At 37.1% G+C, this 24286-nt stretch overlaps 3 protein-coding genes across 3 annotated transcripts; 1 reads left to right on the top strand and 2 right to left on the bottom strand.

Moving 5' to 3' along the window:
• Positions 1 to 715: 715 nt before the first annotated feature.
• On the bottom strand, positions 716 to 7758 carry LOC111490084 (katanin p80 WD40 repeat-containing subunit B1 homolog). The gene is made up of 18 exons (XM_023138562.1): positions 7409 to 7758; positions 6937 to 7067; positions 6615 to 6732; positions 6143 to 6369; positions 5957 to 6059; positions 5712 to 5782; positions 5470 to 5544; positions 5219 to 5362; positions 4937 to 5120; positions 4120 to 4662; positions 3981 to 4037; positions 3321 to 3886; positions 2709 to 2834; positions 1904 to 1978; positions 1666 to 1778; positions 1447 to 1563; positions 1294 to 1362; positions 716 to 1179 (listed from the first exon to the last, which is right to left on the bottom strand). Exons 1-18 carry the CDS (start codon positions 7431 to 7433, stop codon positions 1119 to 1121), a joined length of 2805 nt encoding a protein of 934 aa, XP_022994330.1. The 5' UTR covers positions 7434 to 7758; the 3' UTR covers positions 716 to 1118.
• A 4993-nt stretch (positions 7759 to 12751) lies between these two features.
• LOC111490165 lies at positions 12752 to 14098 on the top strand. The gene has a single exon (XM_023138678.1). The coding sequence runs from the start codon at positions 13031 to 13033 to the stop codon at positions 13856 to 13858; it is 828 nt and encodes a 275-aa protein (XP_022994446.1). The 5' UTR covers positions 12752 to 13030; the 3' UTR covers positions 13859 to 14098.
• Positions 14099 to 14542: 444 nt separating this feature from the next.
• LOC111490191 lies at positions 14543 to 18323 on the bottom strand. The gene is made up of 2 exons (XM_023138714.1): positions 17800 to 18323; positions 14543 to 15135 (listed from the first exon to the last, which is right to left on the bottom strand). Exons 1-2 carry the CDS (start codon positions 18118 to 18120, stop codon positions 14953 to 14955), a joined length of 504 nt encoding a protein of 167 aa, XP_022994482.1. The 5' UTR covers positions 18121 to 18323; the 3' UTR covers positions 14543 to 14952.
• Positions 18324 to 24286: the final 5963 nt, after the last annotated feature.

Below are 24286 nucleotides of genomic sequence, written 5' to 3'. Positions count from 1 at the left end.
AATAAACGGCAGAAGTACACTTTCTCGAACAAGTTTTTAAGGAGAATTGGAATGTACATGAATTGGATTGGAAAAATCTTTTGACCAATTCGATATTGGGTTGGTGACTCAAGCAACTCAAACCTTAGTTGAGTTGGGATGTTCGGATGGTTCTTTTCTTCATTATTTTATTCAAATACCAAACATTCACATGTATTAATAACTTCAAATATTCATAATATTCAAAACTAAAAAATTCAGATGGTTCTTTTCTTAATTATTTTATTCAAATATCAAACATACACGTATTACTAAGATCAGTTACAAGAGTGAAATATTCATAATATTCAAATTTTGTATTAGGTAACACGAACGTAAAAAAAAAGTCTAACTCAACCCTATCTTTAAGGTTTGGATTGAGTACTTGGAGTTGTTCGGGTTCTTAGGTCATTTGGACACCCTTAATTTATGTTTTTGAAAAAAATGAGTGGCATACATCACGTACACTCCAATATTAGCTAATGGAAGTCAAAAAGTAAGACGTTATAGGTATTCAGCCAATTCAGGTCGGCCCGGTTCGGGTCAAGTTGGACTTATGGACTTTGAGCACTCTTGTTTTGTCATTTATTACCAATTTTATCCTTGTTATTGATTAAACTATGTTCATCTCTAGTTGCCTTCCTATTATAAGTATCATCAACTTTCCTATGTGCCACTGCTACTGCTACAATCATAATTGGGCATAGGGCATATCAGCGACATAACATTCTTTAAGCACAAGGAAACAGCTCTACACATATGCTTGGGTTCAATATCTCCATGCATTACATGTTTGAATTGGCACATACTTACAAGATGTTGATTAGAACATACAAACAATACCTGGAATATGAAGAATCAAAATGAGGAGGGCTTCCATTGTTCCGTCTGAAGAACCCGCCCTGCCGACTTCACATTCGTCGTCTAAGGTTTTCCATTGTCTTTCTGCTCGGCTTCACCCTCTATGAATCACAAAATTGTGGGACATGGCTTATGGCTTCAACTTGTAAAGGTGTTGCATCTCCAAGTTCTTTCTATTGGAGGTATCAGTCTAACTATTTATCTGTTCTTTGCCAAAAATTTGACATAGTGAACGAAACTTAACATTGTTGAAGTACTAGATTCAATTCTTGAGCACTTCTTGCTAGTGAACCACCTTTCCTGCAGCAAAATTATGCAGGAAAAATGAGTTATTTGAGCGGTAATGTCCTATTGGGCACTCGGGATTCACGTTGAGATGTTGATCGACAGTTTCCCAGAAGAAAATGATTATACCTTGCAAATGATGGAAGAAGTTTTTGAATCTTCTGCAGATGGGTGAAGCATTGCTTGCAGCAAAGTACCCTGAGTTCGAGATACAAGCAGATAACACGATATTTAGTTCGGTTAATACATATTTGAAACGTCGTGAAAACAAGATGTATTCACCTCTGCTCTGCATGAAGATCAACACCCACTACTGGAGGTGCTGATACTGCTGAGGTTATAACATGACCAAAAACTGCTACAAGCTTCAAGAGAATCTCCATGGACAAACTGGCATGCCTATGGATACAATGTGAGCCATAAGAACTTATATCTTAAGGAAGATAGTTTGAACTGATGAAATTAGCAGTTTTTTCAACGTGCATTATGCCATTGTCTTACCTTTCTATCTTGCTATCCAATAAACCCACGAGTATGGGAAGTAGGCACGAGAATAAATCTAGAGTAAGGACATTCATCTTCTCGATGAGAACGCTGATCACATCTGCTTGCACCTGCATCATGACATGGTTCTTAGAAAAGCCCCATTTGAGAACAGAGAAGATACTAGTTGCTTGTGAAACTGAAGATGCATAAAATAAAAAAGCAACATGGATAAACTAACTCAAAAGATACGTACAGAATGATCCGGGAGTTTTGTCATGGCATTGATGGCACCTTTCATGTCATTCTGCTGCCAAAAGTGTCGTACCACCTGCAGTATAGTCGTTGATATGAACGAATGTTCGAGCAAAGTTAATGGTCCAAAAAAGAACCTTTAAGATTTATCAGCTGTATTCCAATCCTCACAGACATAAAAGTCACAGAACAAAGTTGTTTTCAAACCAAGCTCATTGATTAGTCGGCATGCTTTTTCGGTGAAATACAATGTTTCTTGTGTTTTTTCCCTTGTTTTTTCTCCTTTTGAATGACCCCCGCCCCCCAAGTGACTGTTAAGAAAACCGCAGTTAAAAGCCACAGTTGTAGTTCACAATTTGTTTCTGCCCACCACTAGCAAATATTGTCTACTTTGGCCCGTTATCTATCGTTGTCAAACTCATGGTTTTAAAACATGTCTGGTAGGGAGAGGTTTCCACACCTTTATAAGGAATGTTTCGTTTCGTTTCCTCTCCAACCGATGTGGGATCTCACAATCCACCCACCCCCCACCTTGGGGGCCGAGCATCCTCACTAGGACACCACTCGGTGTCTGGCTCTACTACTATTTGTAATAGTTCAAGCCCACCACTAGCAGATACTGTCTGCTTTAGCCCATTACGTATCACCGTCAGCCTCACGGTTTTAAAACATGTCTGATAGGGAGAGGTTTCCACACCCTTATAAGGAATGTTTCGTTCCCCTCTCCAATTGATGTGAGATCTCACAGTTTCATGTCAGTTCATGTCGTAATACAAAAAATGAACTGCATGGAAAAAGAAAATTACCTGCAGTTTTGTCAACCGGGATCGAAGGCTACTTAAGAATACATCATGAGATTGCATTATGTCTTCAATGACATCCCTATCATTTGCACAGGGAGAATCTCTTCCAGAAGCTTGAGGTTCTCCTTTCTGCCATTAAGCAAAAAACACAGAACTACTTAGTTTGAACAAACAATTTAAATAAGTATCTTCATCTGACTCGCATTTGTGAGCATTCTTTGGCATTGGCAATTTTCTGCCAGCTTAGAAACAATTCTCCAGCAGAAACACACAAATTTCTCAAATGCATAGCATTTCAAATAACTTCAAATGTAACCCAAAATTCTAAGTACTAAGAAGATAGATGAGAAAGAGAAAGAAGAAGAAGGAGATGAAATAGCTCAAGCCCACCGCTAGCAAATATTGTTCTTTTTGGGCTTTCCCTTCAAGGTTTTAAAACGCATCGGTTAAGAAGAGGTTTCCACACCCTTATAAGAAATGTTTCGTTCTCCTTTCCTATCGATGTGGGATCTCATAGGTTTTAAAACACGTCTTGCAAAAGGATGCCCATATGAAATGCTGTAAACAGATGTCATCATAATTTAAGTGCCTATTTAATGTTTCAAAGTACCATACCTGTAAATTGTCTGTTCTATCTGTTTCAGGGACAAGAGAAGTGACAGGAGTTGTCATTTTTTCATCGTTATTTCTTGTTCTTGCTTCATAGTCAGTAGTCATCCTCTTAGTTTCTGGGGTACGAGGAGTAATCATTGCTCGTACTTCATAGTTATTAGTTCGTTCTCTTGCTTTCTCAGTTTCAGAGATGCGTGAAGGGATAATCACTGCCTGCATTTCATAGTTATTAGTTCGTTCTCTTGCCTTCTCAGTTTCAGAGATGTGTGAAGGAATCGTCACTGCCTGCATTTTGTAGTTATTAGTTCGTTCACGTGCCTTCTCTGTTTCGGAGACGTGAGAAGGTATAGCCACTGCCTGTATTCCATAGGTATTAACTTGTTCGTGTGACTTCTCAGTTTCAAGGATCTGAGGAGTTACCACCTGTGCTTCATAGCTATTAGTTTGCTCCTTTGTCTTTTCTGATTCGAGGACATAAGATGGTGAAATTGTCGTCTGTACATCAATAGTTTGTTCTCTCCTTTCGAACTTCTCGACAAGAGTGCGTGTCCTTCCAGGAACAACTGCAACTGCAAAAATAGGATATAAGACCAAAAATTTCCCACACGTTTACTTGATATTTCCTGTCAGTGACAAATAGTTAAGAGGACAAAGATGACAAACCTCCATTTACAAATTTAACAGAGTTTGTCCCCTTTCTACTAACAACTGGTTTGTTGCCTGCAAATTTCGGGGAAAATACTATTAACATGAGAAAAACTACATAAACAATTTTAATATCAAGGAAAGGACAACATCTTACAGCTTTCTTGTTCTGAAGTTGTCTCAGAAGACACATGGGGAATGTTTTCAAACGTCTCGATACTTCTGATATCAGAATTTGTTCTATGAGAATCTTTTTGTGTTTCTTCCGATACAACCCGTGTTACGAAGTTTGGTTCTGAAGCTTTATTCAAATCATTGGTGGTATGACAGATATTTACAGAATCTACAATTGCTAGTCTCTCAAGATCAGTTTTTCTACTTGAATCAACTGACACTGACAGTTTTTCGAGATCCATTTTACTATTTGATGGCTTTCTTACATGAGCTGGTCTGAGTAACATACCACGTCTTGTTTTGGAAAATGTGATAGATTCCCTTACAGAGCTTGCGGAGTCTTTAACCTCAGGACTATCACAAGGTATAACCGGGGGTTTGACTGTTGATACTTCAATAGATTTCGTTTCTGCTCTTGATGCAGGACTTTGCTTTTTGCTTGCATCATAGATAATCTCCCTTGAACCCAATGCAAATACAACTTTTGGGGAGCTTAAAGATTCCGCCTCAGGCTTTCCACCGGTGGCTATCATAAACATAAAAGAGACGAGAAACTAGATTTAAAACAAAGTTTGAAGGCAGACAAGCATGCACAAAGTGAGCTACATGTCACACAAAATCATTAGTTGTTTCTCGGTGTCGAAAAATGACTCTACCCAAAGCAGTTGAAAATTCAAAGTATGTTGAGGAAAATAATACCAAGAGTCACATACATCACAAATAGAGACATATCTCCCATATAAGGATTGCATAACACCTCTAACACGACCCCTCCTTGCAGACAAAGGATGAGGACTTACTGTCTATGTATATATTCTTTATCTCCTTGGTTTCATAATCAGGAGACAGAGATTGTAAATTTGAAGTCATCAAAGCAGCTCCAAAGCTTTTTGAAGCTAAACTGTTCTTGAAAGCAGAATTAGATTTCTGTTCTTTTGGCTCCTTTTGCCCAGATACTGAACTAGCTCCATAAGGCTCAATATTCTAGAATTGAGAATACTTGAACGATAAGTGTGTAATAATAATACAAAACACATAAATACAGTATGAACAAGTTTCTGAAAAGATATAGGTTAGTATACCGATATATCAGCTACCCAAACTCCAACAGAGCTTCGATAAAATGAGCAACTCAAAAGTTTCCCATCATGAATGCAAAGGTCACCGAGTGTTGACCATCCCATATCGACGGAGTCATGACAAATGACAGGCTCCCATGAATATACCTTCAGTATCAGAGAAAAGAGATATAATGTTAATGTGCCGATACATGTTTGGAGGTAGCAACACTTTATTCTGTATCACAAAGTTGCGAAATAGTAACACTCCTCACCTTCAAACTTTCATCCAGACCAGAAAGCAGGATCCTCCCATTCGGGTGGAAGGTGATTGCACGAACTCCAGTAGCCTGTAAAAAAGATATGCTAATGAAATAACTTCTAAAAAACGGTTGAAAAAGGTTCGGCACAGAAAACATGGAACTTAACAGTCTCTGCAACTAAAGGAAGCACTAGAAACTGAACATCCATTGCAAAGCTAATGCAACTTGTTTTTCCTTTTAAAGAATAGATATACCTCAGGTCTTGTTGATCCAATCAATTCAAAGGTTTCCAAATCCCAGAACTTCACAGTTTTGTCAGCTGACCCTGGACACAGTCACTTTTTACTCAGAGAGGTATTGCGGTAAAGAGCAGGTAATATTAGAATTCGAATATGCGAGTATCGTATTATATATACAAGCAGTGTACCAAGAAACTAATGGTTTTGTATTCAAGAAACTTCCCACTTAAGCATCAATTGCTTCATTTTCTTTCACTCACCTGTCGCGAGGAGAAACTCAAGTGGATGAAAACCTATGGACCGAATATGCCCTTCATGGAACTTAAAATCGTGCAACAGCTTTCCAGCAGTTAGATCCCATACCTATGCAAGAGAAACTTAAAATTATTGCCATTATATGACGACGATAGAAAGTTACCACACTTAATAGTGTGACTCGTTATTACCTTCACAGCACTATCAAATCCACCGGAGACCACCCAGCGACCATCTGGCGTGAACTTGATCGTACTAATGCCTTGAGTGTGACCCTTGTATGTGTGACTGCAACCTTTCTTTCTGATATCCCAGATTTTAAGATTAGTGTCTCTAGAACCTGATGCAAAGAACTCGCCAAATGGATGAAACTCAACTGCTGTGCAATTCGATCTGTGACCAGAAAGAGTGCGAACTACTGCACTTCAAGAACATTGCAAAAGATCAGAGGTTATCAATGAAGGAAATCAATCTGATGCTTTTCTTTACAATTGAAGGTGGAAATCTGAAGGTATTATAAATGAACAATGAAAAGTCAAGCCATCACGGAAACCATGTTTTAAATAGGTACTCATTAACACGACACAATACTAAATCACACCATTTCTCTAACAGTTTAATATTCGATTTCGTCAAAGTAAGAAACTAGTCGAGTAAACTTACTTTTAGCCTCTTCAAGATCCCATAACTTTATTGCACCAGAAGAAGCTCCAGCAAGCACCAAAACTTCAGATGAATCAAAAGCTACCGATTCGACTGGATTAGTATGACCACAAAGACTCTGCACAAGAACAAGAAAACACTCCAAGTCTATCACTAGAGAAATCATAACTACAAGCAAATAATCATCAAGCACATTGTGAGGATAAAAAATATACAATTCTTTTATGCAACCATCAAATAAGTTCATGAATAAATTCAAAAAATAAGAACCCAACTTTCTGATTGCGTATAAAAAAGATGGAAGAGGAAGCATTCAACGAACCATCAAAGAGTTGGGTTTTCCAATCGCCCAAAGATTGACTTTGTGATCATCTCCACCAGTTATGAACAATCGGCAAGCTTTTTTCCCAATACTCAGACAGTTTACATTAGCCGAGTGTGCCGCAATTTCCTCTAGTTTCAAATAGGTCAAGAAAATACTTCATATCGTTTTAGTTTCTTCATGACACTACAGATTGAAGTTGAATTGAACTCCTTAGCAGAAAACAATTTCTACTTCTTATGCGATAAATCAAGCATAGAACATAAGAAATGAGCATCCAAATTCCTAGTGCTATCAATTCAGTTCTAAAATCGGATTATGGGTTAGATTCAAGGAGCTTGTAAGCACCTGAGAAACCTGGTCCCAGTGAGGATAAAGCTAAAACGATTGAAAATCATCAAACTAAAGCTAATTTTAAACGTCTGAGCAAAAGAAAAACAATAATCATAATACTTAAGATTACAAAGGATACGTAGCTTATATCCACGCTTCGCCATTGTCGAGACAAACTAAGAACACAAGTGGGAAGTAGAACAAGATCGGAGAAACAAAACCCCGGCGGTGTGCTACTGAACTCAATTCACTTGAAGATTCAAGAGGTAAGAAACCGCCGTGATAAGATCAAACTAGAACTGAAATTCAGCAAGATTTGGGATATCGGTGGAGAAAAGATTGTGGGGTGAAATGGTAGAATGGAATTAAAAGGAAGAAAAAGAATGGCTGTTTGCTTTTAGACATGGGAACCATATAATTCATCTCCATTTCAGACCGTGACAGAACCATTGCCGTATTACCCTTCTTTTTTCTTTGTGTGTTTCCAATTTGACCATAATACCCTTCTGTTTTTCCTTGGCCCCAAGCATCACGCCCCTCTATTTTCTTGTGGCTCATACATTCATTTCCTCATATCTATTTCTTTTTTTTAAAAAAAAAATATTTTTAAAATTTTAGCTGACTAGTGGTCCCGACTCAAACTCAACCTGAATGAGAGAGATCTTGAGAATAAGATGACTAAAAAGACTTGAAAGTCACTACCTATGCCATCAAGATGCACTTTCCTTTTCAATAGCTCGATCATAGGAACTTCATGGCCAAGCATGCTTGTTCATCCTTTGCTCATCCTAAGAAGCGAGGAATAAGTAATGTAACCATATCACAAGGGATGCAAGAAAATGTTGTGAACCGTTGGATGCTGAATTCAGATTCTTAATTATGGGTATGGGTCGTTACATAATCATATTGATCCATCTTATACGGTAAAGTTTATGAGGTCAATTCTCAAATTTGACTCATTGAATCAAATTTTTTGTTAGAATTTGAGTCAGATTTGTTGGCGGAAAGTCTCACCTCGGCTAATTTAGAGAATAGTCATGAGTTTATAATCAAAAAATACTATCTCCGAGGCCTTTTGGGAAACTCAAAGCAAAGCCATGAGAGCTTATGTCAAAGTGGAGACAATATCATATCAGTGTAGAGAGTCGTATTCATCTAACATGGCATCAGAGTCATGCCAATAGAATCCTCAAATGTCGAATAAAAGTATTGTGAGCCTCGAAGTCAAAAGAAAAAGAGTTGAACAAAAACGGCTAAGACTCCAAAAGAAAAGGGGTCGAGCCTCAATTAAGGATTAAGGGGAGACGTACTTTGTTCAATGGATGAAAGTAGCTATGAGAGCTTATGCTCAAAGAACCATTGCGAAGAGTCGTGTTCATCTCACAAGATCTATTAGCAAATTGAATATAAAAATTTAATTATCTGTTCTAACAAATCAACCAATGGTTCAATCTAATAAATAAATGTATGGTAGAGGACGAGTCAAACTTTAATTTTGACCGAATTTATATAAATTTTAAAAAATTTAAAAATAAATAAATAATAATAATAAAAGAAATACTTTTGTCAAAATCATATGGTTGGCTATTCATTTCAGTTTGAAACGGCCAAAAGATTCCTTCCAATATATTTTATATTTCTATATTTATATTTTCACGTTTTTCTATTTTAAATTTGATTATGACGTATAATTGAATTCATAGATAATTAAAGGAGCTTAGATTTTCTTTAAAAATTGTTCTTACCAATATATTTCTATATATAATTAAATTATTAGTTTAGTTTTAAATTTTTTTAAATGTATATATTTGATTTCATAATATAATTTTCAATAAATTTTAAATTTTGTGTGTGATTTATTATTATTTTTTTTTTTAATGATGAATAGGTAAAACATACGTGGAATATAACTGAAAATTCCAGGCTCTTTATTAATAAAATATTTAATGAACCAATATCATATCCAAATAAAAACAGAATAATATGACTAAAAAATGTTTAAAAGAATTGAAAGTTCATGACTATATTAACCAGGGACAGTTTGTTTTTTGGTAGCTCAATCATAGAAACTTTATGGTCAAGCATGCTTTGCTTTGGGTAACTGTATGTGAGGGCAACTCATGCCGTGGAAGAGCTCGTGTTGGTCGGTAATGATAGTCTTCACTCATGTTGCAGGGAAGATAGGGGAATGTCGGGATACACAAGTCTCAAATCCAGATTCTGAATCCTGACCTGTTGGCTAATTAATCCAATAATTTGATAATATTAATATTTCAAACCCACAAATACATCAAATAATGACTTTCTAATAAAGGCAGGAAATTATAGTTGACACGTTAAAATCAATCAATTTATTAATTCTCTCTTACTGCTAATTGGCTAATTAATACTCTAATTATCACTTTGGCTAATTAGTCCAAAAACATTTGCTTTTCTATATATATATATATATATATATATATATAAATATTAAAATCATAGTTTTTTAAAATAAAGGATTACCGACCAAGTTACTCTTTTTTTAAAATAAAAATATATATTTTAAGTAATTAATTTTAAAAAATAAAAATAAAAATCTGCGGATTTTAAAAGATAAATAATATTTTTGAATTGAATTGAGCTAATGGATTAAATTTGGGCCTAGTGCAATGGGCCAGCCAATTCTCATACGGCCTTAGCTTGATGGATCCAACTTTAATATGAGATATCATGAGCCTTCGACTTTGGTGACTCGAACTATTCTAATAGAATTCACAATTCAACCGAACCAAATCCTCTATCTTTAAGTTAGGTTGGTTGGTCAAGTTGACTAAAATAAATGTCAACCTCGATTTTTAAAAGTTCAATTCAACTTAAACAGAAGAAAAATCTAACCCGACCCAATGTTTATAGTTTGGGTTAGATAGTTCGGGTTGATCAAATTTTTGAGTTATATGAATACCCCTATTTGAAAGCTTCCATTTTTAGCATGATTTTGATACTATTTGTTGGGAATCAATCAATATGTAACATCTAAGCCATTTGTTTTTAAAAATGTAGAGCAATTTTAGGTTTTAAAAATTTAGGAGACTCGTTTTTTTTCGTTGATATCACCGTTTTATCAAGAACATGAGGTCATGAATGTCCTTAGGCAGGTGTCTCATGACTTTTGTCCACCACTCGAGAAAAGTGTATTAGGTTATCTATTGATCGAGTGGTGATCGAGTTCTAGGTTATCTATGGGTCGGATAGTGATCGAGTACTAGTTTATCTAGTGGTAAGGTGGTGATCTTCTTCCCAACTAGTGTTTATGTTAGAACGTTGGTCACCTAGAAAACCTAGTTGACCCAACCTTCCTCTCTTTCGAAGTGTGAACTTAAGCAAGTAAAAGTCTCGACCTTTTTATAATGCTCGTCGATCAATAGGGACATTGATTGAAAAAAAAAAAAAAAAAACCAAACATTGATTGAAACCCGACCTTTTTATAAATTTCAACATCCCGATTCAAATAAAAAAAATAACCAAACATTGATGGAAACAATAATAATCATAACAAAATTGCAATGAATTTAAACATTTTTGTATCTTTAGGAGGAAAAAACATTCATCTTCTTCGTACAAAGTGAAAAAAATAATGAAACAATTGATGTCGGGGAGGCAGCCAACATCTCATACCATGAGGTGTCATGACCTTTCACAAATCCAAGAATTTATGTCCCAAACAACTCAGCTTCCTTTACTCCCCTTCTTCATTTTTGTGATCTCCTTAACTTCTACGAAAAAACCAACGATAGTTTAGACTACCAGAGAAAAAGAGTGTTTCTCTTGTGCTTAGTTGTTTATCTATCTAAGCTACCGAGTTGTGGTATTGAAAAGTCGATAGCTTTTGTTGGACTACTGAAAGTTGTTGTGTAACAAAGTTGGAGGCTTTTTGTAATCTCGATATTTTGGTAGGATGTGCATTGTAGAAGACGAGATGTAATTTCGAGTTGGGGGCAAACTAGTGTAGTTTTTGGTGTCCGATCTCTTTTTTTCTATCTAAGTTTCCCCATGACAAGTGATATCAGATCCCTTCGGTTCGTAAGTCATGGGATTTGTGGAGGCAACAACTTTCAAAGTCATGGAGTAAGAAGGAAAAAAATTTGGATGTCTGAAGATGTAACTTAAGGATTATTTAACCTACAGGAAAACACATAAGGTGTTGAAGGAAAGACCAAATGAACGTCAGATGAAAATTGGAAAGTCTAGATTCGGCACATATGTGTCTCGACATTCTCCTGCATCTTTTGCGACATGGTTACATTATTTACTTTTTGTTTCTAAGAGTGAAGACGGGGTTTAGAGACGAATCAAGGCGAAAGCTGAGCATATGACACCCGAATAAAGAAGGGGTCACATGAATGAATTGATACCACATTCAAATGAGAACAATCTTAAGGATAGGATGACTAAGAAAAACTTAAAAGAATTGAAACCCACTACCTATAATAACAATGGATACCTACCTTTTCTGTAGCTCAATCATAGGAATTCATGGTTAAACGCGTTTTGCTTGGAACAATTCTATGTTCAGTGAGCTTTTGATTTTTTTTTAAATGCACGTGAGTGAAGACAAAATATTGAGATCTTAAGGTTTAAGGGTTACCTGAACCAACTAGCTTGACCTAGTAAGAGGTCGAGTCTAGCCTATAGGGTTTTGGTTGTATAGGTTATGTGAGTCCATGCTTAGTTGTCTAGACTTAATTAAGGTCAGTCTACCTCATCGGCATCGGGGCTTACCTTATTTAGACGCTTTATTATTTAAAAATTCTTTTTGCTCCTTATTTATATTTTTGAGCTAAGTTAGTAGATGAAATATAATGAAATTTATGCATTATTTTTCATTTCAATAAAACAAAATGAATAAAATAATTGGAGAGAGAGAGCTATTTATTGTTCTTCCTTTTCATATAATACTTGCAAAAATGTTTGGAGTTGTTAAAGAGGAATAATAATGAAGCACATGGAGGTACCCAATATGCCTATTCCACTTCACATGCCAAAACTATCTTTATCTTAATCATTATTTATTTTATTTTTTTTACGTGTAATCTTAAATTGACTTTTTTTTTAGAGCTAGAGAAGAAAATATATTATAATTAATTAAGCTCGTTGTAACAGAAGACTGAATCACATTCACTTATTTATCAGTTAGCTCTGTAACTGTACTCAAAGAGTATGGATGACAATAGAGCATGGTCGAGATGCATTCACTATCCTTATCTTCATGGGGATTATTCATCTACGTCTCTATCTCATTCCTCATTACGGAAAATTAAGGTCGGGAGAGTATGGATGACAATAGGGATGCACTCACTATCCTTTCCTCGTGGGGCTTATTCATCTACGTCTCTATCTCATTCCTCATTTCTGGAAATTGAGGTCGGGAACGAGGAATCTCTATGTGGGGATTGGTCCCTATCAAGGAAAACCTCTATTTTATTTGTTTATTGATTTACAATATAAAAATAAATCATATTATGAAATTGGGCGAGGGGTCGAAACATAATTTAGCTTAAATCCCATGATAATGATGGCCATTTTGTGTTGGGGCCTGCGGGGGAGATCTCTTTTGTTCTCTCCTTGCGTGAGTGCGTGAGCTTTCACCAGAATCAGAGCATCCATTTCTAACTTCTCTCACTTTCCACTCATCTTCTTCCTCAAAACCCGCAATGATTCTGAACCTTCTCTGACCTTCAATGTGAATCCCCATCTCTGTAACTCCAAACCCATTTTGAAGAAAATGGGTTGCTGTGTCAGTTCTTCTAGGTCTTCTAATTCATCCTCTCCGCCGCACCATTCTGGATCTGGCTGTTCCTATCCCAAACCCACCGCCATTGGAAACAGAGCTCCTCCGCCGCTGGAAGAAGAGTCTGTCAAGGAAGTTCTCTCCGAAACCCCCAAACCCAAATCGTCGTTTGGGGAGAGGAAAACCGGGGAATCCTTCTCTGGGAGGATCAATGGCGGAATACCCATTCACCCGACTGAAGAAATTTCTGAGGTTTCTGACGTTTGCAGCTTTAGCGAAACGCTGTCTACTACGACTGTAACAGAAAAAGTGGATGACTACGAAGAGATTCGTCAGAGGATTTCCAGATCTCCGGCGAAATTGCCCAAAAGCCGGCCTAACTCCGATGATTGGGTTCTTGGGAGGGATAGACAAGTGGGGAAATCGCCAACGAGAAAATCCAATCAGTCGCCAGGCCGGATTAACGGCGGAACTGTGAAGTTGGTGCAGAGCAGAGACATGGTGCAAGGACTTTCCCGGCGGAGTTTAAGGCCGGAGCCACGCCTGCATAACAGCACTGAGAATTCATATCGGCGGTCGAGATCCCCTGCCACCACCCGGATCGACAGCGTAGCCTCGAGAACAGCGGCAGGACGGAGCCCTTCTGTCCGAAGATCCGGAATGTCGCCCGGACGGGAAGCAACCGGCGGAAGAGACTATTACCGGAAAGAAACAGGGCAGGCTCAGCCTCCACAGAACGAAACGATCGAGGGAAAATGGCCAACAACAAACGAATCCCTCGATAACCCACTTGTTTCATTGGAATGCTTCATTTTCCTCTGACAGAAGACGACGGCGTAGTTCACCGGACCGTCGAGCAGTGCCATTCAATTTCCTGTACTCTGTTTTTGTGAGTTCTTCAACGGTGGGGTTCCTATTTTTGGTCTGGAAATTGTAGTCAGCTGTAAATAATGAATGTCTGAATGGTCAATTAAGGAAACAGGCCGTATTGGTTAGGTGAGTCTCTGTTTTCTCTGAAAATGAATCTCTAGCAATTATGCAACAAATTTGCACCTTTTTTCTTGCTCTGTTTCTCTCTCTCTCTCTCTCTTATTTAATATCTAATTTCTGGGTTGCTCTGTTCCTTAGGCCACAAAAATGGATATCAAAAATTTAGTTAGTGTTAGCTTTACACGTGCTAATCAGTTCTTATGGTATTCCAAAATGAACAAAGCAGCTACTAATGGGCTCTGTTTTTTCTTATGGTACAAACACTCTGAACTCTCAGAACTAGCTCTTACATCAGTTAAAGACAAAAAGGAAGAAAGAAAAAGTAAATTTGAGTCAGCCCAGCGATGATTTCTGAATCGAAGAACAGAGTTCGAGTGGAGACGAAGGATCGATCACCATCATTAACTTACTTTCTTCACCATTGGTAGTAACAATTCTTCTAACATTGCGTCTGACTTTTGCTTTTCTGTATATGAACCGACAAAAAAACAGAGCAAGTCCAAAACTGGAGAATTCAGACAAGATCTATGAGAAGAAATGGCTGTCATTTTATAAGATTTTGTGTATATGCTGTCATTTTCTTGGATTCTCTGGCTTAATAATATACAGTGAAGAGTTATCTATCATTTGGGAGTTTATGAACTCTTTGATCTTTAGCAGAGACGAGAATTTTAGCTCAAGAGTTTGAATTCAAAGCTCAAGGATTTCATACATATCTCGACGTTCGAAGTTCGCTTGTTCGACAACCATTTTACATTTTCTATATGATTGCTGAGAGGATGAAGCCAAGAGCCTTGAAAGAGATAAAAGCTAAACCTTGTGGGAGGCATAAAAATGTGAAACTTGCTACCTTGAAGGAGGGTTGTGAGGGTATGTACAGAATAAGAACCTAAGGAACCTCTTTCTCATGCTTGGTTTGTTTGAGCTTATAAGGAGCTTGAAGTTTCAGTGAAATGGGAGCTGGTGGTGGCGTAGGATATGGTGTTTTGTTGTAGCTGTGGCCATGGAATTCGTTCGGGGGGGCACGGGACGGGAGCCGGGTGGGCAATGTAGGTTGGAATATGATCTCCAGGCATTAGTACTGAAACTCCATAGGAATACACAGTCATCTGCATATAAACACAACAAAAATGAAGTGATACACAAAGCTAAAGACATAAAAAGCCAGCATACTCAGAAGACAGCCAACAGTGTAGTGCTCACTGCTCAGTGTAGCGAAGTACCTACATGTTTATGTTTAGGAGTGATTTAGAACGACGAAAATCACTTACTGTCCGATCCAAAATAATTAGAAACGGTACGATAAAAGTGATTTTGACCCTTATAAAACTACTCCCAAGCATGCACTAGATGGACTAACTAATCTCAAGTTTGCACTTGTATAAGGGTGCACATACGATCGAGTTCATACATTGCTCGTAGCTTCGTCGGTAAGGTAGATAGATCTAAATGTTTTGCCATCTGAATGTTTTGTTTTTGGTAGGAACTATAAATTGAAATGGAAACTAAATAAAAGCACTGCAATAGAGGTGGATTCACCCAAAACCAAAACGGTAAGAGTCCAAACCCACTCATAATAGATATTGTTCGAACGTGTCTGTTAGGAAGAGTTTTTCACACCCTTATAAGGAATGTTTTGTTTTCCAATCCACTCTCCTTGGGGGCCACCGTCTTCGCTGGCACACCGTCTGGTGATTGGCTCTAATACCATTTGTAGCAACCCAAGCCCACCGATAGCAAATATTGTCCACTTTGGCCCGTTACATATCACCGTCAGCCTCACAGGTTTAAAACGCATATGCTAGGGAGAGGTTTCCACACCCTTATAAAGAATATTTCCTTTCTCTCTCCAACCAATGTGGGATCTCAAAATCCACCCTCATCAGGGGTCAGCGTCCTCCCTGGCACACCATCCAGTGACTAGCTCTTGTAACAACCCAAGCCCACCGCTAGTAAATATTATCTGATTTGGCCTGTTACATATTAACGTCAACCTCACAGTTTTAAAATGCATCTACTAGGGAGAGGTTTCCATACCCTCATAAAGAATGCTTCGTTCCATGTCTAACAGATGTGAGATCTCACAAAAACTACTATCCAAATTCTAGCTACCTCCCAAACTCCCAAACCGACTCTATTTATATCCACACAACTCTAACAACTTCTAGGTAGATACAAATATGTCTTTTTTATGTTCTTGTTAGTGTCCAAAACATATACCTACTCGTATCAATCCCAGTGATTGAGCAATTAGACAGGTCCACTAGGTAGGCCTTATATGTTTCTTAGAAGGCTGCAAGAAGTATCCATAGATTAAAGAGGGGTCACATGATAATAATTATGAAATGTATCATATCAACAAGGTTTATGTAAGATCCCACGTTGGTTAAAGAGCTGAACGAAGTATTTCTTTATAAGGGTGTGAAAATCTTTCCTTAGCATACGCATTTTAAAAACCTTGAGGAAAAGCTAGAAAGGGAAAGTTCAAAGAGGACAATATATGCTAGCGGTGGGGTAGGGCTGTCACAAATGGTATCAGAGCCAGACACCGGACGATGTGCTAGCAAGGACATTGGGTCCCGAAGGGGGTGGATTGTGAGATCAAGGATGTGGAAACCTCTCCTTAATAGACATAGACGTGTTTTAAAAACTTTGAGGGGAAACTCACAAGGAAAAGCCTAAAGAAGATAATATTTGCTAGCCATAGACTTGAGTTGTTACATTTGGTCGGCATTCTTCATTTATCACGTTGTAAGATTTCAAAAATTTCGTCTATCAAACTTGATTGTTTGAGAATATGAACGAGCCATGACAGAGATAAGGGCCATGTGGGATATGGAAGGGCCATGTGGGATATGGAAGGCATTGGGATTGACTCGATGAGTAAGTTAGTGAGGCAGAACATTAAATGCACTTGGTGGAAAGTGGCCATACAAATGACCACGTGCCAAAGCTTACGCTAGCCCATATTGTCCTCTTTGAACTTTTCCTTTCAAGCTTCCCCTCAAGGTTTCTAAAACATGTATGCTAGGGAGAGGTTTCAACACTCTTATAAAGAATGTTTTGTCCGAGATCTCACAATCCACCCCCGAGGACCTAGCGTCCTCGTTGGCACTCGTTTCTTCTCCAATCGATGTGGGAACTCGCCAATCCACCCCCTTTCGGAGTCCAGCATCCTTGTTAGCACACCGACTCGTGTCCACCACTTCGGGGCTCACCCTCCTCATTGGCATATCGCCGGGTGTCTGACTCTAATACCATTTGTAACAGCCCAAACACAAAACAACTACCCGGTCCTTGCCTAGAGTCCATAATTAGGAGACAGTAATGTGCTGTGATAAAAACTCAGTGCTCATAAACAATACTGCAGAATTCAGGAAGAAAGCAAGAACTACAAGATAAACTTGAACTTTCAAAACTGCAAGGTACCCTTTAAAATTGTAATTTGGAAGGAAAGACAAAGATAGACACAAAGCAAGTTGTTCTGATATCAAGTCCTACAACATGGGTTGTCTCAGTTGACAAGTACAGGACGAGAACTTTTCCATTTTGAATTCAAGACTTCAAGAACTTTGAACAACAGAGAGATATATAGAAGGATTTTGAAGAAGGGCCATCACAAATGAGCAACAATGGCATCCCCATACAGCCAACTAAAGATAGAACATACAACAATCCAACAACAATGAACAAGAAGCACCTCAAAAAAATTTGCCAAAGACAGCATACTCTAAAAACTGCAGACGAATTAGGAACAAATTGGGGAAACTCACTTTGGGCGAGGGGTGGCCAAGCTTTGCAGCAAAACCCATCTGGGCCTCAGGGCCAAGGTGGCTCCTCCGGCCACCGTCGTGAGAGAAAGCTGAGGGAGTGGGTCGCAAAAACCTTTCAAAGATGGCCATAAGCAAGAACATTGAGACGAGAATGGCGGTAGCAACAAAACCAAAAGAGACAGCATCAACGGAGTTGTCGAAGTGCCTCCAGTGGTCCTGTCTCTGGACGTCGAGAGGAGCCCCAGTTGGGGACCATCCATAGCTTTCCTCACCCATATTGCGATGGTGAAGAGTTTCAGAGAAGTTTGGGCGATTCGGCATGGCTGGTGGTTTTGTAGGTCATTGTAGGTGAATTAGGGAGAGAAAATGGGAGGGACACAGAGCAGTGAGGCTTTTGGATGTTATCAAGAACTTGAGCAGGTACTGAAGTTGTAATATAGGCCCCAAACAGAGAGAGAGAGAGAGAGAGACAGAGAAAGAAAGGGTGTGGGCTACCATCACACCAACACAGTTTAGCGGAGGGTGAAAACAGAGCTTTGGAATTTGGATTGCTTTCTTTTGGAATTTGTAATTCCACTGTCACTTTCGGAAATGGTTTGGTTTAGCCCTCACAATTTCTGCAATGTTTCAGATTTCCTTTTTGAGTCACCAATTTTCACCACTTCTCACCATTTGGGGAGGGAAAATTAATGGTATCCCTAGCAATCAACACATTAGACAGTGTCGTCCCATCCCAGATGGTAAGATTCCACATCGATTGAAAAAAATAGTAAAGCTAAAGAAATGTCATTTCTAATCTACCTCTTTTAATATGAAAAGTGCAATATATATATATCCACAGAAATTGTAATAGAAAAGAAGGAGGTTTGTGATGATTTGCACATTAGTTGGAGAAAACTATGAGACTGATAACAATATATGACAGACAAAAGCTTATAATATAAACTAGCAGTAGGTGGTCAATATCTGCTAGTGGTGGGCACATCAAGCAGTGTGTCAACATTCGAGGACACTGGGTCCAAGGGGGAAGGGGTGAATTGTGAAATTCCACATTGATTAGAGAAAAATCATGAGGCTGATGGACGTTGGCCCCAAAGGAGAGAAGGGGTTGAATTGTCATATCCCACATCCATTGGTGAAAACTATGAGACTGACGGATGTTGGCCCCAAAGGAGAGAAGGGGGTGAATTGTAAGATCTCACCTCGGTTGAAGAAAACCATGAAGTTGGCAGACGTTGGGCCCCAAAGGAGAGAAGGGGTTGAATTATCATATGTCACGTCATCGATGAGAACCATGAGACTGACGAATGTTGGGCTCCAAAGAAGATAAAAGGGTGAATTGTCAAATTCCACATCAGTGGGAGAAAACCATGAAGTTGATGGACGTTGAACCCCAAAGTAGATAAATGGTGAATTATAAAATTGTACATTAATCGCAAAATTATAAGGCTAATAATCATACGTAACTAGTCAAAGCTGATAATATTAACTAGAGGTCGATGGTCTCATCTGTGGTGCCATAAGTTGAATGGTAACTTGAACAGTTAAAAAAATTTCAGCTCCCTTAGACGAGGAATAATAATTTTTATTTGTATTATTGAGACCGAAGAAACGTTATAATAATTAATAAAATGATGGTTCCTCAGAGGACAACACATAGGCTGTAAAATGGGCCAACATTGGGCCCAGCCCAACAAATCACTCCTCCTTCCCCCAGCCTTTGGATCGACTCCAAATTCCCATTTACCCCTTCAATTCTCATAAAATTACATAAACTGCCATTTCCCCTCCAACACTTCTACACTAAATTAAATACTATAAATTTATTTTTTTGTGCTAAGACAACTTATATTAATGTTTTAAAAATAAAAGTGAAAAGGAAAAAAACTACCATTATTTAATTGGTTTTAAAAAATAAAAAATAAAAAATAAAAAATAAAAAAAATAAAAAACAAAAAACAAAAAAATTATCCTTTTGGCCTTTGCGGGAATGGGCGTAACTTAAAATATCATAAAAATAATTTCAAAACTGATATATTTTTAATAAAAAGTTTAAGAAATTGTTTTAAAATTAATATATTTTAATAAAAAGCTAAAAAATATCCAAAATTAATTTATAAATAAATAAAATAAAGGTACTAGATCCGACCCACCTTGTTTGCGGACCGAATCCCATCAAACCGGACCCACACTCTCACATGCCCCCGTGTCGGGTCGTGTGCCCGGGCCGAAAGTCTCACCACTCACAATCCGACACGTGGAGAAGCTATGAATAATAAATAAATAAAAATAAATGGGTGGGGGACAAAAAAGGACTACACTGGTACAACATGTCAGCTTCACTCCAGCTTGTCAGACCGTAGACAAACATTTGGAGCATCAAGTTCCTTAAGTTTGTCTTGTAATTGCAATCAACGGTCCAGATCTTACCGCTCGGTGGAAAATGGATCCCAGCCGTTAAAACAGTCAAAAAGTCCACGAGTCAATTTTGTTTTTTTTATGTATTATTTATAATGATTTAAATTTGAGAAATTAGAAAAAATATGAAGTGTGTGGAGTGTGAGTGAGACAATAATCGCACAAAATAACGACAGGGGATTGTGTTGCACTTGTTCTAACATAGCGAATAAGTTAGTCGTGAAAAATTCAGACTTTTCTGATAACGTCGTCAGCATATATTTGAACATCAAGTCACGTTTGCAAGAAATATTTTAGAAAACGTGAGCATTTGAAATAATTAAACAAAGTAACGTTATATGACTAATTAAAAAAAAAAAAAAAAAAAAGGTAGGAAGATTTCACGACTAGTTGTATTCATCTATAGTACATTTTGGGACATTATAGTCGTAACAGGTGTATGACCACTGTTCACGGTGATCACTTAAAACCTCAAACACCCTCTTTTTATCTTATTGTCGTTTCATTTACCTATTGTGTCAAACTAAAGAAACTCAAATATGGGCCGTTGTTTTAATATGTTTTCGACTTATTGATTTGAAATTAAATTTGTATCGTAGATTAAAAGTTAATAGTCGAGATGTGATAGCGACCGTGAATAGAGAGTTGAGTTGGGTATACTTTATGCATTAATCTTTTGTTTGGGTGCAGGGAGAGTGAGAGACAGGGCGGCATTGTTTTTTACTCTGCTTTTGATGGGATGGGCCCATAGCAGGCCTAGCTGTTACGGATTTGGGCTCCCTACCAACACCAGCCCTATCCCTATGGGCTTAAGTGTACGAAAAGCCTTCTCATGGGCCCCATTCAATCCCTTTTCTCTGGCCCACCTTAGATATTGTCCTTTTATATATATAAATATAAGTTTATTTATATGAACCAATACCATTTTTTTAGGGGTTTTTATTTTATTTTTATAATCAGTCCTTGTATTTTCAAAAAAAAATTATATTCTCGTAAACAAATAATTTACTTTTTAAAGAAGTCCGTTCTTAATCTGGGTGGGATCCACCTATTCCCGACTTCACAATGTTTGTTAGATGAACATGACTCTCCACAATGATATGATATTATCTACTGCATAAGCTCTCATGATTTTGCTTTGGGCTTTCCTAAAAGACTTCATATTCTTTGATTTAAACCAATGATCATTCCCAAAATTAGCGGACGTGGGACTTTCATCCAACAACGTTAACCTTTGCTTTGACGAAGCTTCTAAGGCTGAATGGATCGGGCATACTTCTTGACACAAAAATTGAGATGGGTATAATCTTTCCGGGTAGAAAAGAACTAAAAATATATTAAAATTTAATTTTGAAAAGAATAATAGAGAAGGAGCGGTGGAAGATTGGAAGGGACTTTTGTTTGGCTCAATAATTCAACTTTATGAACTTAACATTATTATAAACCATGCCCATTAGTTACATATAATGGATTTTATTATATAAAGCATGCTTTTTGACTATGGATATAATTTAATAAAGAAAAAGGGCAAAATATTTTAAAAGTGATTTTTTATTTTTTTATTTTTAGTGTGAAGAAAAGGCAAATATTTGATGGAACAAAAAAGAAAGAAATTATGAAAAAGTACCTAAAAAGAATACCCAATAAAATCCAAAACAAATGAGTCATCAAAAGGTTCAAAATTCAAATTCCTACTCATACAAAACTCGAGAATTGAAGAATAAAAAGTTGATGCAGGGTTACCTTCTCCTCGTTTCATAAAAGTAAAGACTATTCTCACATAGCAACACGGGTTCTTTCAGTATATTTTGTCCTCATTCACATGCATCCTAAGAAAACTTATCACCAAACATAGAATTGTTCTAAGTAAATCACATTTAATCCTGGATTTCTTATGCTTGAGCCATCGAAAAAGGAGGTGCAACTTGTTGGTATAGGTAATAGCTTTCCTTTCGTTTAAGCCTTTCTTAATCATTCTATTCTCAGCATCGCTCTCATTAGGACGTGATATTGGAGGAAAATGGCAATATTATTTAAATGAAAGGTGTGACTTGGGGGGTGGGGGACAAACAGCAGCCAATAAAGTGTGTTATTAACTATAAATCTATTTATGAACTTTAATTGATTTATCATTTATGAACTAAATTATATGATATAATGGAAACAATTTCAAAAATGTGGTATTAGCACCCAATAAAGTTGTTAATAAATCTTATTTTTCTAAAGTTCAGAAAAAATCAAATCTTTATATTTTAAATTGGAGTTGTTTTGTGATTGACGTGATTGCTACTAAAATCTAGGAAAAATCTCACCTCAGGTGTTCATATGATCTAATAACTTGACTAGTCCAAAGTATTGGTTCGGTTCTTTTCGATTTGGATATGGTTGAGTTTTTTGAATATCTAAAATTTGGTTCGGTTTGTGGGCCAACAATTTTTTTTTTGTTAAGTCAACCCGACTAACCTAACCAATCTAAAAACAGGGTTAAAATCCTTGACCCTATTCTACTGTTAAAAAGATTAAGAACATTTGTAATCGATGATAATGATACATTGTGACTTATAAATATTTGATATTTCAATTTTATGAAATTTTAGTTATTAATGACCTATGTACGGTGGATAAGTAGAATTTTTTTAAAAAAATAATTAAAAAAGAAAGACTATTAATTCAACCTAACCCGAAAATACAAAGTTAGGTTGTGAACTCTATTCGAATTGTTCGAGTCATCAATGCAATCAATCCAAAATATCGAGTTGGTCCAAAAGAATATTTTAGGTCAATTTATTTAATTAGACAACAAGTTGACCCACAAATGAAAAAAAAAAAAAAAAATTAAACGTAGTCGTAGTTCATTGGTCATAGTTCATTATAGTATGGTATAGACAATTAGTTTCTTCTATTAAGCAACCTATCCATGGTCCAATTGGTCCAAAGACAAATAGGCTTTCAACTTGGGCCACTCGTTGTCGAGAAAATCCCATGACCCAATAAACGAAAGAAAACTTAAACTCACTTTCGACGTAAACTTTCATAGATTTCCTTTCGAATTCACTTAAAAAGAAACTAATATCAATAGAGTTGTTATCCTTGAGTTATAGTTTCATAATCGTGTTATTACTAAATTAACGGAGGAGACTTTGGTCACATTCTCAACAATACTCTTCTCAAACGAAACACCACGGAACCTCCCTTATAAATTAGATAATAACAATACTCCTCTCAAATAATCATCTATTTGGATATCTTTCTAGCTTTTATTCACACAAACCCTTCTTCTTCGGAGCATTAACCATAGATCTCCACATGACCAAGTCATTCAGAACCATAAGTCATCACCTCTTTGTTCTTGAACCTATCATATGAATCTTTCTAGGTTTTTTCAATTTCCACTCAATTTCCATAGAAAGCTCTTAGTTCATAAGGCTAGTTTGGTTCATTATAGGCTGGATTTAGGGAGTCCTTATTTGGTTTTTTAGTATAGCTTAACTGATTAGGCATAAATATTAAACTCTATACCTCTTAGAAACTCTGTACTAGGAAAGAAAAAGATTAACACCTAGAACTATCTCGCCGGTAGAAGGAATAGGATTCTCGAGTAGATTAGGAACAAGCTCCCCAGAGTTGGATTCTGTATATATTATTCATTTTGGACATAAACCTAACTTTGCTTCAAATTCCTATATCAATGAACATTGTTTTCAATGCTCATAAACCTAACTTCGATGCCTAAACCCACCGCTAGTAGATATTGTCCTCTTTGAATTTTCTTTACTAGATAAAGATTTTCACACCCTTATAAAGAATGTTTCGTTCTCTTCTCCATCAAATGTGGGAGATCTCAAACATTGTTTTGAGCACTTGTAGTCGAGTAAAACATTTCGTATACATCAAGGATTTGATATGGAAGGAAATTGGGAGCACAAAAAAGGAAAAAGCAAGGGGATGGGTAAGAAAGGTGAAGAAGAGAAGAGAAGAAAGAAGGTGAAAGGTCCCACAAAGCTATGAAATTGAATTACCATGGTTGATAATGGCTTTAGTTAGAGACAAAATAGTAAGGATTGAAAGA

The sequence above is a fragment of the Cucurbita maxima genome, unplaced genomic scaffold (genome assembly GCF_002738345.1).
Source record: "Cucurbita maxima cultivar Rimu unplaced genomic scaffold, Cmax_1.0 Cma_Scf00015, whole genome shotgun sequence".
NCBI lineage: Eukaryota > Viridiplantae > Streptophyta > Magnoliopsida > Cucurbitales > Cucurbitaceae > Cucurbita > Cucurbita maxima.
Note: the sequence above shows the minus strand (reverse complement) of the source record. Positions and strands in the feature narration are given on the sequence as shown.